Source organism: Glossina fuscipes, unplaced genomic scaffold, assembly GCF_014805625.2.
Source record: "Glossina fuscipes isolate IAEA_lab_2018 unplaced genomic scaffold, Yale_Gfus_2 296, whole genome shotgun sequence".
NCBI lineage: Eukaryota > Metazoa > Arthropoda > Insecta > Diptera > Glossinidae > Glossina > Glossina fuscipes.
In genome coordinates, this window is record NW_023998639.1 from 96,450 (window position 1) to 113,135 (window position 16,686).

The following is a 16,686-nucleotide window of genomic DNA, read 5'->3' on the forward strand; positions in this document are numbered from 1 at the left end:
ATTGGAATCTAGGGAGGATTGTGAAAATCGACTACTAGAGTTTTTTGTAAATAGAGACCAGGACTTCTATGAGAGAGGCATTTTGAAGTTACCTTTAAAATGGCAACAAATTATACAACAAAGCAGTGCATATTTGACCCAAATCGAACAATCCGAAGCATGTTAAATAAAGTCTTGAAGTTCATATAAAAATAATGGATTTCTTTTTCCCCAAACTAATATTTACTTTTTTGACGATGAGTAAGCCGATACTTATTCTTTAACTTGGTTTTATAATGAAAAATGAATAAAAATACCGATTCCTATTGCACAGCGTTGTATAATTTTTGTATCCAGCACCGAAGAATTAATTTCGTCAAAAGGTTTGTAGCGCCCAGACGGAAGCTTCAGAGACTTCATAATGTGTGTATATTTTTGTTCAGCACGCAAATCCAAATCTTTTTAAGCATAACTGTCTATCCATTTGTACGTCAGCCCAACTGTGTAGAATCCGTGATAAACATTCTCCCCTTAGCGAAAATGAAAATATCACAACGCCCACACATCTTAGAAAATCTTTCATTTTGAAAATTTAGGTCTTTTATTTGTTTTGTCTTTTTAAGATAACGGTGATGGATATAAAACTTACTTGTGTTTAATTTCATTTTATACACCTTTATCAAATATTAACAAGTAAGAAAATGATATTCGATCGAAAGAGGAGAAGAACTGTATAGTTATACTCTATAACATTGGACGGCGCGGTTGATTTTTTCTATTTTTAGAATAAAAAGGGAATTTATAACATGCATGTGTTCCACTTTATGAGCAACAAGCAAAAAGTTTTTGTTACATAGACGTTTAGGGATTGTTGGCGGATTCTTTGAAAAGTTTGGGTCATTTCCAAATTCTTTTGCAAGTTTGTAAGCGATATCTTCATTTTTGCGAACGATAGTATGTTGCCACATATATTACACAGTTTCGCAGGCGGACAGATGGACAGATCAATGAACGGGCGTGCCTAGGTACTCTCCGTATTTGAAAGTGGCCAAAATTTATACACTTAACTCGGTTTTTGAACCCTAGTTCCGTGTTTTTAAAAAAAAGAGGTGTCATCAGTTATGTAGCCCTTTGATCTGCGTGCAAAACCTTCCAATGTTTCTGCCAAATGTGAAATCGGCAATTTAATTTTTGCAGCCAGGACAATGTTTAAAATAGACATTACACAGCCAGATGGATGGGCGGACAGATGAACATGTTTAAGTCAATTCAGAATCTGATGCTGCCCAAGAATGCATGTACTTTTTGGGGTCTCTGAACCATCTTTTTGGGCATCAAACGTTTTGACAAAATATATATACTCCTCATCCTTTGCTGACAGGTAGATTAACACACGATAGAGTCAAATAGGAGCTACTTTTTCTATACGTAAAAGTTCTTTTGGATTGAAGTCACTGCCAGATTTCTTTCGATACACATTTACCGCGCATTATGCAAAACAATAACCTAATCGAACGAGTCATTTCATTTGCATTGGATGGAGGTGACTACCGTTTCGGTCGTACGATATTTATTTATTTAACTAAGTTCTGCTGTACATAATATCATTAGTTGAATACAAACTAAAATATAGCTTAACTGCAAATTATTAAAAATATACAACAGCATCAACTTAAGCAATAATTTGATATACAAACAAGCACGTATATACCATCTTACAATCGGCTACAAAAAACGAAAGAAAAGCTAACGTATTTTTTATCTAAGCAAGCACTGCACGTATTTAGGCATGTGCAATAAAACTTAAATTTATAACGTATGCAGATTATTTAGCGCCAAAAAAAAAATAACTTAATTACATATTCGCGTCCAACAAATTTGGAAAAACTTTTATGACCGGGAAAAAACTTTTATAATCTGGGTTCGAGCGAAAGCATGAAAGATTTCGTTTAATTACATACGTCATATGGTGTTTATAGCTTAGTTTACATAAAAACATTACACATAATATTTTCATTGTTTTTACTAAAGTTAGTAAACATCTGAGTCTCAGTCTGTTTTTATGCGGTGGAAGAATTAAAGCGAGATCTTATCCCAAACAACGCAAAGCAAATAATAAAAAGTATTGTTGAACAGACCTAAGATGGAGAACATGGCATCTGGAAGTAAGGAGTCAAACAACAGCTGCTTAGTTGTGACCTTACTAAAGATGTGCATAAGCTCTCAGTAACATAGGGGTCATTAAATTCTTTAGACCATCTTTTTATATACGCAAGGAGGGATCTTGTTTTATTAACAACAATCTCAATAAGGATATCAAACATAAGTTTAGAGTCGAAAATACCTTAACCTTTAAAGTTGGGCACGTCTTCCCGAATGTGGTTATTAATATTATATAAGAGGGGCGCAATAATCTAAACCAAAGAAATGACAACTTTTTACATTTTGTTTAATTCAGGACCATTCCGTTAGTCACACACTAAGTATACACAAGATCAGAACGAAGAAGTTTAACACAACAGAATGAGTTATAGCGAAGAGAAAGTTTAACAAACAAACATACATACATAGAAATGTTGAATGCACTTAGGGATGTCGTAAATAACATAAATAAAGATGGTCGAAGACGGCTAGCCTGCTGAACACCAGAAATTAAAGAAATTGCTCTGTATTGGATAGAACTGAAGAACCCAGGTTAGTCGAAATACCATGTTTTTTATAAACTAGCAAGTCATGATTTAGTCCGTCGAACGTTTTGAAAAATCGATGAATATAACATCCGTTTCCTTGCGGTCAGAAAACACTTTAAAAATTTGACTATAGAGCTTAAGAAGATTAGTGGAAATTGATCCGCCAATACAATCAAACTATCATTGGATTTGAAGCGGTGAACAAAGTTTATAATCAGAGACTTATGCTCTAGGCAAACAACAATATGAGAGACAGGAGAAACACGTTACATACATATCAAAGCTGTGCGTCCTAATTTCAACGCAAAGAAACTCAATCGTTGAAGCTACGATAAGGCAGAAAAAGGTACTTACGTATTAACGCCACCGCGGCAAAAATATTATTATTAGTATTAAAATAAAAATTATTAAAATATTATTATTATTATTATTATATTCAGAAGCCAAAAAACTTTTTTTTAAAAGATTGAAAGGTTGCTTTTTACTGGTTTTTTAATCCCATTTTTGCCGCGATGGCTTTAATACGTAAGTACCCAGGAAACAGATGAAGTTAGCGATTGTTTACCGCAATTAACACTTCCCCATCAAGTGTACACTTACGTTTACTGCCATAAAAAGTTTTCGATGAAAAATAAGCTATTATGTGACAATATTCTCTAATTTTTGTTATTTTATAGATAAAATAGGTGAATAATATTAATTTCTTTAAAAGATAAATTTTATGTGAAATTTTTTTTTAATAATGTGTTACTTTTATGGCAAATTTTAAATCCACATTGTTACAATCACGGAGTAGGGCATTCCTCATTGATTGATAATAGTTGCAAAATACCCATGTAGCTTATTAAGTGCTTCTTCGTAAACGCCCTCTAGACGTAAAGATATTCTCAGTCTCAGTTAAATTTTGACTGCGACTATACCGAGAAATCTATTTCTTTTACTTCCTTTCTTTATCCGTCAAGCTTGGTTGGGAACTTTTTTGCACAAGCATATTTTAAGCAAGTATTTTCCCAAGCTGATGCGCAAATTCAACAGATGTTCTTTGAAATGTATCCATTTCCGCAGCAGAATTAATACACCTTGTACTAGGCTATTTCATTTAACACTGTTTTATTATCTTTCAATCTTGTCCTTTTCTTTTGTCGACACAGATTTGTATTACAGTTAAACACATCTACGCCTTTAAATATAAATTTTTCCCAAATAGTGGCTCGTAAACTTTATTTTAATAAATCAGGTAAGTTGGTAATAGTAAGACAAAGGCTAACCTAAGATGAAGTTATAAAAATTTTATTCTATGTTTTCTGTTCCTATCATCTAAGCCAACTTAATACGTTCTTCCAAGGCCAATCAGCGTACGTTGATTTTGCATTGCGCCTTGAAAGGGCAATACGATTTATTTGTTCAGGCTCGTCACAGGGGCTCAATCAAGATTGAAGCACATGCTTGGCGTTCCGGGGACCAATGGATATTGCTTAACCGTACGCAATGTGTTAACATACGTACTCAGAATCGAGTCCGAAAGCGGCAAATGATTGTTAAATGGAATAAAAGGTAGACATTTTCCTATCACACTCACGTTTCTTTCTCCTACTTCATACATTTTCAGTAAATTCGATTTCCATGCAGTCCAGTATTGCTTGGTGGTTAGTACACGACATGCCCACAAAGATCTTTGCGCAGCTATTGATGAATATGTTTCCGGCGGATATGATAAAAATCCACGTTCATGTGCGTTTTTTAATATCTTAGATTTGGTGTTTGGTAAGCAGGCGGAAAAGTCCAGAAAAATAGGTAAATACAAAACGTTATCCAAATCCCGTTCGGTATTTTAATAATTTATAGTACTTTTTTCTTGCTTCGCACTTACCAAAGATCCTCATATAACCAACGTAATTTGCACGGGTAGCCGCACGCAACAAGTGATACGCGGCTTAGCAATCAACTACATCTATTATTTGGATGTTTTTGGTGTGCATACGAAAAGAGAAAATCTCACTTTTCACCTATCATCTTCGTCAGTGTATTTTAATCGGACCCAACCCACTGCACTTAAAACACACGCCTTAAATATTGTAAAAATATCTGGGCTACATGGAATTCAGGTATTTAGTTATAAGGTAACCAACTTATCAATAAAAAACTTTTCAATGTATTTGTAATATCTCCTGTCAACTACAATCCGTTTCTCTCAGATACCATCTGCAAAGGACGCTGCTAAAGTCACATTGCGTTATTTAATTCTACCATGTGGTGGAACTGAGGTAGACGCTAAAATCGTAAAGCAGCGCTCAATAATTGGCAACGAGAAAAATATTTACAAGGCTACGTATATTGATGTACCTTCGGTTTCGGACGGCGAACGCTATATGATACGCTTCAAGCCAAGCAACGATGACGAAGTGCTTAGAGCTAATAAAATCGCCGTAAGTACATCAAAAGATTGACTACCATATAATTACATGCAACTCTTTATATTGCTTAGTTGGCTGTTACCACTGACATAGTGTTCAATCAGTTTCCGGAGTTACCGGAAAATACAACAATATTCGAGGTGCGAACGCAATGCCGGTCCACCGAAATCGCATGGTACAGTTCCCCAGAATTACGTGGGATACAGTAAGTAGACTAAAACGCGCAATTATGTCTGCACCTATATACATATATGTTTTTTTTCTGTTTGCTCTATGGCACATCTCCTCTTATCGAAATATTATGGTTCACGCTCGCCGCAAAAATTCTTCAGATATTGCATAATTGTGTTCAATTTGCCGCAACGTAATCGCAGTTCTTTCGATTACACGAATTATTGCATGGACTTTGGGAAACGGGTAACCGAACATCCGCAATTTCATTCAAAAAAATGTCCCAAAAAGGAAAAAATGTGAGTACGTATACACACACATACGCCTATGATTGTAAGCAAATATTCCCATAATAAATTCTTCTGCTTGCGATTTCAGTTCATCTTTAATGGAAACGGATGCTATATTTAATTTATTACCGGGGGAAACGTATTTAATTTATGTCACGGTCAATCTTATCGACGGCAAGCCACTGCCTTACCAGTCGCTAAAAGTGAAGATGTATCAACATTGCCCAAATGAATAGAAAAAGTTGTTCTTAACTTTTTTAAAGTAATCAAACTAGTTTCATAACATGTATTGCTTGCCAAAAATTGTAAAATGCCACTCAATTAGAAAATCTAATTCAGTAAGAGCTTTTTATTTGACCGGCACTCACTTAGATTTAAAAAAAAAAAAGATATAAAGCTTGTGTAAATGTTTTCGAAGACAAAAGGATTATAAGTTTTTAAGGTTCTAGTTAATTTTTCCAACCTTTAAGAATCGATGAACTTGGATATCTTTGTACTAAGTTCCTAAAGAAGGCGTTTATATTCTCTGAGTTAGTCACTTATAGTTTAATTATAAACGTCTGCATACGTGATTGTGTAAACGGTACGGGTAAAGAGCTTATACTTATGTTACGCCTTTAAAATTACGATCGCCTGCAATGCACTTTCACTGTTTGTATATTAAATTTTTCATCCTTTTTAGTCTATTGTACATAATCTTGTCCTTAAAAACCTTTTACCGTCACGGAACAACACTTTCTCCTTCTTTTGTTATATAATTTAAACGAGCATCAATTAAGTTTTCGTTAGTAGAGAGAATATATTTGCGGTTTTCGATATGTTTCCAGAATGATCAATCCCTGTCTAAAATAGTTAGCATATGCTATCAAAAAGAAAAAAACACATAAGAGTTAACTCTACTTTTCTTCCTCTTACTGCCGTTTGTGGCGTCGAGGGGAATACATTGTTATAAGTTTATTTAAATGTGAAAAACTTGCTAAATACTATTAACGCTATTAATAAATAAAAACGTTTAAACTAATTGAAAACTTATTTTTTACGAGAGAGTAGTTGTTGCCAACTTTCAACATATTGACCATATACCGACGTACTGCGAACGATTGATATAGAGTAATGCATTTATCAAAACGCAAATATTTGGTTAGGAATCCGATCCCGATGCACTGTTTTATTGAACTAGTTGTCTATTCGCATTTTCATATTAACAGTCTATCTATACAGAAACAATGAAAGAACAACGTAGGTAACATATATCTGGCAGTTCATTATAAATAATCAAAATACTTTAGCTGATTTTGAAATTTGGCGAAACGACGGGGAAACCAAAAATTTTAGGCAAAACGTTTTTTTCACGAAAAATTTTGGGACTGCTTTAGCCGACAAACAAAGAAACAAGATTACTCTTCCCGCCGTTCTATAAAGCATATATTTTATAGGTTCTTCATCACGCATTTTTAATTCTCATGTATTTTCAGCAGAACCTGGCATGGTTTTCTATGTTCGCGTTAATAAAGAATTTTTAGCGTTTCCTCAAGACAATTTCTAATTGACCGGGTATTTTTGTATTAGATACCTTGAGTAGGAACCTTTCTATAAATATTACGTCCATCCTTCAGTAAAGTAAAAGCAAAGCGCATCAGGAGCAATATGTAAGGGCTTTAATGCAGTTTGCAATTTGTTATCCACAGAAATTTGAATTCTATACGGGTAAAAGTATGTCGATATGTTTCCTCTCAACAAAAACATTGATAAAAAAATATTTAAGGGAATAATTACAATCATTACATCATTCCTAATTTGTCTTTTTATAGGTGCAGCTGAAGACGACAAACTGCAATTATGTGCTATTGTTCCCACAGATTTGGATGCGTTTTGATTCACATTTACTTATCTTTATATTTCATTCATGTAATAGGTGAAGAAAATATCCACGGCGTTTTCGCCGATAGACTTGTAAAATATCATGGTATTAAAGCTAAAGATATTTTACTAAAATTAAAATCACAGAAATGATTTATCCGTTTGCGTTCTAGAAAGTTAATAAGTCGATAATTCATCCTACGTCGTCATGACAAAAGAGCATGATATTTGTGTACCACATGAATTAATAGGCATCAATTTGAGAATTACAACTTCTACCTCCGATCGAAAGGGCACGTACTTTGTTTAATAAGGTTTACTTAAAATAAAGACAAAACACCGCATAAACATCGGGAAATTTGCGCTTATAATATATATTTAAAAGTTAAGTTTTTTCTGTCTTGCTTATATGTCAATTTTTTTCGTACTAAACAGTGGTTTCCTGGCTAGCTCGCTGGCCATTACCACAAAATAAAAATTATAAACAAAAATTATTCTATACTATTTAAACTACAGTCATATAATGATCTTATATACCTATCTATCATATGTTAGTCAGTCAATAGTCGTTACTAAATCGTCCGTCAAGTGATAGTAGAATACCTACTTTTCACTCCTTACCTATCCGAAACCAAGCTGTTGTTTTATCCGTTTAAATTCATTATATCGACACTAGAATACATAAATGCATCAAATAATACACTTATCTGCTATTCCACTTTTACACTAGCTTCGCAGAATCGCTACACCACATTCCCAGCCATGCATAAGATTCCGCTTTCTTTTTTTTTTCTCGGGGTATTCACCTTTTCTGCCATACTTATCTTTCTTATTTTCAGCTATAGCACAAAAAAAGGTGGATATGTTTTTCTTTATTTGTTTTTTTGTTTTAAACTTAGTCTAATCATTTACACAGCATATACAACATATGTTTTAATTTTTTAGCAGCTCTTTCCTTCACAGTTTGTTCGTCTTAGTATTGCACTAACTTATTATGCTTTTGAACTCCTTTTAGTTAGTTTATCATTTTTTAATACTAATTTTAACTTTCCTCCGTAAAATGTTCATTGTATTCTTAAGCATTTTATCAACTTTTAGATTCCATACTTTGTCATTTTTAAACCGATTTACGGTCAAAATTTGTACCATATTCCTTACGCTGTTTTTGGATGTCTCTTTCATAATCCCCTTTTTTATTCCTTATTTGTTTTAAAAGTTGTTGTTTCTTTTGTGTTATATGACTTCACCTTCAAAATTTTCTTTGATAATGTTTTTGATAATGTTTAATAATGCCTTTATAATAGAATTTTTTTTTTTTGAAGCAAAAAGAAGTTTTAAATATCTTTTCATTTTTCTTTTCTAAACTGACTCAAATTAAAAATTCCTAGCTGTTTTTGCGTAAATAATCATCCACTCAACTGTCCTCCTTGCTGCCTGCCTAACTAGCTAATCTTCTCGTTCAAACCAATCAACTATCCTTTTTTTTCTTTTCCACATTTTGCTCTCACAACTTTTTTGCTTTAGTCATATCTAAATTTTCTATGTCTATTACTCTATCACAGTATATATTAGAGTTCGGTATGAGAGAAAAACACCAATTGCATAAAGCAATATCCTCCTTGATATTATGCAGACAGACTTTTTTCTACTTCTTTCTATAATTCTTTCTTTTTGTCTTTAGCTGTAAGAAATTTTTTGCTAAGGAAAATATTTATAGAAAAGATCATATAAGCGATATTCCGCTATTTTATTACTTACTGCCTCTTGATTTTGATCAATGGCTAACGGAGTCCGACAGAAACCCCCTACATAAATATACGCGGACTTTGCATGAATTTGTAAATGAAGTAATCAACCCTGACGTGTTTGCTTGCCATCGTTTTTACCACTCTATGTCAAATTTCGTATTTTGATGTCTACTACGACAATCTCCAGCGGAAAAAGTCACGGTTCAGTCGAGGAAAGCCATCCACATGTTCACAAAGTTTTGCTGTCAAAACCGACTGAAGCTGTTACTGCAGATGTGTACCAACGTCAATTAAACACATTGAACCAGGTATTGGTGCAAAGAAGACCAACGAAAGCGGTTAACAGACGCAACGTCATCGACTTGCATGACAAGGCTCGTCCACATGTTCTAAGAACTATAAAGGATATGCTGTTGCGGCGCGTAAGGAAAGTTCTGCCACACTCAGCGTGCTCACCAGACATAGCGCCTTCTGGTTGCCACTTGTTGTAGGTGTCAAGCGATTTTGAAATGTTGAGGAAGTGCGAAAATGTTAGACCAATATCGTTCTTTCGTTCCTATATCGCATTGTTACAAGAAAGATGAGAAAGCGTTACGGAAAATAGTGGAAAACATTTTGATTAACATATATTGTAACAATTTTTTTCAATAAGTTCCTCTTTCATATGAAAAAATAATTAAAATCCGTGCAAGCTCCCAATCACAAAATGAAATGTAAAAAAACTAAGAAGAAAATTATATTCGTTCGTAACCAAATATAAAAAATACCCATCACTCTTGTCCTCAAAAACGCTGAAAAAATAAAAGAAGTTAATCTTCGTCCTCCCTATTATGAAGTAGGCGTGGCTGATTTTTTCTATTTTTAGAATAAAAGTTTTCGTCGTACAGGCGTGTGAGTGTTCCAGCCGTGTCCTTGGAAAAGTTTAAATTACTTCCAAATTCTTTTGCAAATTTGTAAGCGATATATTCATTTTCGCTGATTGAAGAATATATACTACAAATACTACACAGTTGCGGAGACAGACAGAAGGATAGACGCACAGACTGACATGTTTACATTTGTGACTGGCCTAGAAATTATATATTTTATGCAGTTTTTTAAGCTTGTTTCTGTGCCTTCTAAAGGTAGTGAAAAGAAAATTCAAATTTGATACATTATAATATCGCCCATAAAATATAAGTTCAAATTTTTGCATATTTATCTGCTATAGTTTATGAGTAATCAGCAAAAAACCTTTTCCTAATTCCTTTTGGAAAACAGACGTATTCTTAATTTATATTTTTACTACGGTCGTGTCCTTCAATCGATTTGACCTATTTCCAAGACCAACTTGGATGAAAAAACTTCCAATATTACTGCCAAATTTGAAGTCGATAGTTTCATTTTTGCGATAAGTAGAATGTTTAAAACAAACCTTACCCTGACAGACAGTCACACAGACGAACATGTTTAAATTGATCTAGAATTTGATGCTGATCAAGAATATATATACTTTGTGTTGTCTCTGTTGCATCAATTGCTGTAGTTGCAAATATTTTGACACAGTGAATATACGCCTCATCCTTCGTTAATGAGTAAAAAAACGACACAGCTCTAAAGAAAGCAGGAAATTGAAGGTACATTATTAATATATTATATTATTATAATAATTTTATTATGCACGTTTCAATGTTTTAGCCATGTTTTGCGCTACAATTTTATAAAATTGATTAATAAGTAAATTAAGAAAAACAAGCAAGAGAATTATATTTCGTTACGACCGAATTTTTTACATCCATCATTGCTATCCTGTAGAAGTTTCAAAAGAAGTAAAAATATAAATTTGCATACTCCATAATAGTTAGTAGGCATGGTTTAATATTTTTATTTTTGTACAGTAATTTTGTGGAAATTTATATCGTGTATCTGTTGTATTTTGTGTGCAACGGCACGGAAAGCTGCGATGTTCCCATCTAGAATATACATTGAAATTTTTGTAGATTTATTTGCTGTAGTTTAAGAGTAATGAGCAAAAATTGCAATTTTTTTATTCCCTTTGAAAAACGGAGCTGTTCCCAATTTACATGGGAGGCGAGTCCTTTCACTGATTTGGCCCGCTTTTAATACTAGCTTGCGTACAAGAACTTTCAATGTCTCTGTCAAATTTGAATTCGATACCTTCTTTTTTGCGGCCAGGAGAATGTTTACAACCGACATTACACAGAGGAATAGACGGACAAGTTTAAATCGATTTATAATTTGATGCTAATCAAGAATATATATATACAACATATATTATATATATACTTTGTAGGCTCGCTGGAGCTTTCTTCTAGACGTTGTAAGCATTTTGATAAAATTAATATACAATTCATACTTCGTTTATGGGTATGAAAAGCACAAAAAGAAAGACCGATTTTACCTTTGTTTGGCAGAAACATATGGCTAGTAATCCATCAGTGATTCTGCTGAGAATATGTGGGTAAGATAATCGAGCGAGTGCTTACTCCACTCTTATATTCCACTTTTGTTGTTGTTAGCTTTATTAATAATAGCGTCTAGAAAATACACCACTAATTCAGTTAAGTTATATTGACAGTTGTTTTAAATTAGCACTACTCTCCGAACGTTACTAACTAATACTTGCCTTTCGAAACTGGATACTATCTCCAACCTTCACATTATTTTTTTTTCAACGTCTTACAAGGATTATTTATTTTATTACGTATTGGAACTTAAAATATAATGTGTTTGCTTAAAAAGGGTTTTTAGGTCAAGGAGACAGTCAAGCAACCGGCAGCCTGAATACAATATAAAAAATAATAAAATTGTTGGTTTTTTAATTAGCCCCCGGGTTGGGCGTTGAATATCTTCTCTTTCTATTTTCCACGTTGACTTTGGACGTGCTCAACAATAGTAGTTAAGCAGAAATTGTTGTGCTCATTATTCCTGAAATGCATACTGTTGTCAATTGTCTTCTTTCCAGTTCCACTTAATTTTATCCAAAACCTTAGAGCTGGGTGATAAAATTCAGTGTTGTAGTGTGACCGCATACCGTTATATGCATCCACTTTGAAGTGCGACAAAATTATGCAAATTCAGCATAATTCTTTTGCTAAAAAGAAAAATGAAAACGATGTCGCACTTCAACTGGCTGAGTATTGCATTTCGAAACTCAATACTAACACAATTATTATTTGTTTACGTTAGCATAATTTAGAGTAATAGTTTGTGTATAAATAGCCAGGTAAGAGTTGAATAAAGTCAATTGTCTAAAAGCAATTCAGCAAGCGTATTAATCCGCTAAAAGCTCAAAGCCGTTCCATCTGCCTGGTATCATTGTTAAGGACAGCCTCATGCCGGGCTCAATTGGGATTTTCAAGAGGTAGATCGACTTGGCGCATTGAAGCCGAGAAGTTTAGGAAATATACTCCAATTGAAAACAACATTGCAACAACAACACTTGGTCACACTTTGGAAAGATTCATAGGGAATCCATCCACAGTAAAACATTTGTACAACATCATTCAAACTTTCAAATTTATTACAGTGTGTTACTTGGAGCGATATTTTCTAGTTTACTATAAAGGATTTACCTAATTGAAAAAAAATTACTTGCCATCTGTTGTCATGTAAGCAATCAATGTGTGATATTACACGCCTTTTGGGATATAGTGTATGTATCCAAATGTCTACATATATGCGTTCGTTCCATAAACAATGTCACAAAAAAATCCCTCATTTCATCATTTGAGTTTCGTGAAAATTAGTCAATTTTCTAAGAAAGCAAATTCCAAAGAAAGAAAAACCGCGTCCATAACTTCATAATTATATAACCATTTCTTAACGCACAATTATAATTACAAAAATAATGTAAATACATCCGAAACTCGGATTTTTACTTTGTGCTGCAAAAAGAAGCGATTGGAGTGGAGAACAAGGACCTAAAATTGGGTATAGAAGAAATGTTAAATATATGTCATCATTTTTCGAATTTATTTGGAACATTTAAGTCCAAAATAGACAACAAAACAAAATTAGCAAAAACACGTAACAGCAAATAAACGAACAACGCCATAAAATTAGACGTAAATTAATACCATGATTCGAAAAAAATTTGCTTTTTTTTTTTGAAAACCAAGGTCACGCTGCTCGACCTATACACTAGAGATTTTCTTATATGGTAGTTGCAGTTTCTTGTCAACTTCTATTTTCGAAAATTTCTCACATATGTCTCTGTTGATTTCTACTTAAATTTCTCTACATCATAAAGTCATGACAGGGATTCATCGGTTCGCTTAGTTTATTCCTAGTTCTCCCAAAGCTGCTAGAACAGATGTATGCCAAAGGAAATAGTTACAACTTCTCCGTGGGAAAGGGAACAAATGACGTCGAAATTGAACACGAAAGTCTTTCGTCAGTAGTCTAGTTCTGTAAATTTCCCTTTCATTTCAGATATAAGCGTTATATTCATCATCGGCGCCTAGACAAAGAGCTTATCAAATACTGCTATTAACGTTTTGTTGTCCGATCTTCATTGTAAATCATTCTTCGTACGTTTCCTTTTTTGGATCACTTCAACTAGTGATTTGATTGGCGATTGAACCTTCCGAGAACTTTCTTCCCTTGTTCGTTCTGTATTTGCCAAGCATATTCGTTTACTTCATTGAACATATTTAAGATTTGATTTTAGATTTGAGAGATGGCGTATGCTAAATAATCATTTGATTGTCGGTTCTATTTGCATCTGCTCGAAAGACTAAAAAATACTAATTTATGATTTTCTGAAATGCAACTACGCTTGCACTTTTTTTAATGCTTGTAAGCAGTTTACCGCTCGCCACGCGAGTTAACGCAAAAGAAGAAATAAACTGACGAGCCACTAAGTTTCGTGCTTCTATTAGTAATTTATACAATTTATCCATAAATATTCCATAGCCTCCTCACTATTTGTCCCCCGAAACAACTTTATAATATTTGCGAATCCGAGTTATAAGTGGTGCTTACCCAAAATGCATCATTGATGAATAAAGAATCCAAACATACCGCTCTCTCTCTTTCTAGTATTAGAGTAACATAAAAATATTAAACATATACGTAAAATATTTATTATGGTTATTATTAATTTGCCCAGGGAATAAATTCTAAGACTAGAGTCTTAAAGATTAAGGCTATCGGCTTTATTGACCGCATTACTACTGCCGCACTTTAGATTTTTATATTTGAAAAATCGTGTGCTTCGAAGATGTGGTCGATAAGTGTTTTTCCAGATTTTTTAGGAATTTCTTAGAAGAGGACAGATATATTATTGGGTCAGATGTGGAAAGACATGTCATTTCAAATTCTTTTGGCTTCAACCCACCCGTATTCAAAAAACATAGAAAATTTACCTAAAAGATGATGCATCCATTATCGATCATGGGATAGCTAACCCACTGGATGAAGGAACCAAGCCGCCTTTTCTATACACTGCTTGCACATTTATGCCTTGCTATTTTTAACCAATTGTAATTAATTAATTGTAATAAATTGGCTTTATATAAGAATTATTTGAAGCCTTTGTAGGTGATAGTTGAAGTTATAAGTTAAACTTGTTTACTTACTTACGCTGGGTACGCAGGCTGGGCTGGTAGTAAGGTAATACCTATTTACATAATTGGAACCACATATATTTTTTGTTTTTGAATTATATCACCTGACACAACGAAACAAGCACAATATTTTCTTGTATTTAGCAAATGTTAGTAACAGTGATTTTTGCATAGAACTGTTATACATCGATATATTAACAGGGAGAGGATTGAGAGACACCGCTATATATTTTATATTAATGCACCGCAACTAGTAAGTTCGAAGCCTCAATTTACAGATAAAACAACATTAAATAATTAAGAGTTACATGAACACACAACGAGGCAGATCAGTTACCCGGAGTCTTTTGAATGCGTCAGACGTTTGAAATTGTCGCTAGAACGCGAAGGGGGACGAAACTATTCATTAGTAAAAAGGTGTATGTGTATAGCGATAAAGTGAAAATTGAGAGTTTATCGATTCAAAACAACGAAAAATGGGAAACCAATAGTGCAAGAAAATTAAAGGACCTTGGAAATGATCTTATAATACTTTTTTAAAGAGGTGGAGGTACTTTTTGCAGATCTTGAAGTAAAATGCACGCAAAATCGTGATTTTGATTAACAAACAATTATGAAAGGGTTGTCAATTTATAGTGCAATATAAGTAAAATGAAATTAAAATGAGTTTTAGTAAACATTAGATAAGATCCGTCTTCTTCTTTGCTTATTATAGGCACTGAATGAATATCTGATCATTTTCAACAGTGAATTAGCCTTTCTTCATTAGCGGTCAAAGGTAAAAATTGAACGCTTGAAGATAGCTGCGTAGTGAAATTTTCAGTTATAAAGTGCGGTTGTGTGTGTACCTATATGCTGATTTTATGCTAAAAAAACAACTTGTTCACTTGTGTATCACTGCTACATGAGAGTGTAAGTAGCCCGATCGACACATTGTTTTGCAATCAAATGTGTACGTGCTTAGTTTTCACTCTTGTTTTGAATGAGGGAATATCAATAGCATACACACATATAAGCTTTTGAATCAGTGCATATTTAACCCTTTCGCTTCCAGGGTTACCTGCGAAAAATTTCCACGAACATCCAAGACCAAGGCTCGTGCGATTACATGACATCATTTGGAGTATATTTTACGTGCGTGTATAGTGCATTGTGTATGGACATTCTAAAACAGTAAAATAAACGTTCTTTTGAACACAAATATGTGATGCTTGGTTACGTATAAAAGGTAAACTTTCTAGCTCACATTAAATTAGAAGATATGGATGACAGAACAAAAAAATGTATAACTACAATTTTTCAGTGTGAAATCCATTTGGTCATGTATGATAAATCTCGAAACATTTATCTACACGCAGTCCAATCGGCCTTCCATTGATGATTCTTAAAAGTTCATGGGCGTATGAAAGTGATTTTTTATGCGATACTAACAATATCGTGTACTTCATCGATAACTGCCGTATAAACCGATTCCAGTGTGCATACATTTTGTCGTTTCAGAACATAAAAGATTTTGTTTAATACAATACGTTTAAACATATCTTACTATTCAAAAACGTCTGCGTGGTAAGAAGCCGTTCTGTCACATATACGTTACGGATGGTAGCGAAAGTGTTAAATATTTTCATTAAATGCAGCACTATAAAGTTTGAAGTAATTCGCGATCAGAATTCTCTCTATTTCCCCGTCACTTATGCTCTATTCCACTGTTTGGGCAAATTTGTGCTCATAGTTTTTTGCTTAAAACTGTCTTTCTCTCGCTCCTGCATTTGCGCTTTTATTATATTTCTCTGATTTATAACAAATACTTGTAAAAAAGTAAACATTTTACTTTGTGGTTAATTTTTTCACTTTTAAGCCGTTAATAACTCTGCGTTTGTTTAGCGCTTAGTACATCTTAAGTCGTAAGGTTGAGCGCGAATATATTTTTATTGCTCTTGTTGTTATGTTTTCAAATTTCGCAC

At 33.5% G+C, this 16,686-nt stretch overlaps 1 protein-coding gene and 1 long non-coding RNA gene across 15 annotated transcripts in view; both read left to right on the forward strand.

Moving 5' to 3' along the window:
* LOC119642945 (protein NDNF) overlaps window positions 1-6,498 on the forward strand; it is a 55,235-nt gene extending 48,737 nt beyond the window's left edge. For 8 of the 14 annotated variants that reach the window (XM_038042270.1, XM_038042271.1, XM_038042268.1 and 5 more), the window contains 8 exons: window positions 3,821-3,906; window positions 3,992-4,223; window positions 4,279-4,463; window positions 4,545-4,789; window positions 4,865-5,095; window positions 5,155-5,288; window positions 5,416-5,553; window positions 5,633-6,496. In XM_038042270.1, the coding sequence (XP_037898198.1) occupies window positions 3,821-3,906; window positions 3,992-4,223; window positions 4,279-4,463; window positions 4,545-4,789; window positions 4,865-5,095; window positions 5,155-5,288; window positions 5,416-5,553; window positions 5,633-5,780 (1,399 nt within the window). In that variant the 3' untranslated portion in view covers window positions 5,781-6,496. Of the gene's footprint in view, window positions 1-3,820; window positions 3,907-3,991; window positions 4,224-4,278; window positions 4,464-4,544; window positions 4,790-4,864; window positions 5,096-5,154; window positions 5,289-5,415; window positions 5,558-5,632 lie in introns of all 14 variants that reach the window. The other 6 variants (XM_038042276.1, XM_038042277.1, XM_038042278.1 and 3 more) reach the window with 3 other exon arrangements.
* A 9,008-nt stretch (window positions 6,499-15,506) lies between these two features.
* Window positions 15,507-16,686, forward strand: part of LOC119642942 — a 16,711-nt gene continuing 15,531 nt past the window's right edge. The window contains exons 1-2 of the long non-coding RNA XR_005248173.1: window positions 15,507-15,634; window positions 15,777-15,950. This is a non-coding gene — a long non-coding RNA (uncharacterized LOC119642942). The remainder of the gene's footprint in view (window positions 15,635-15,776; window positions 15,951-16,686) is intronic.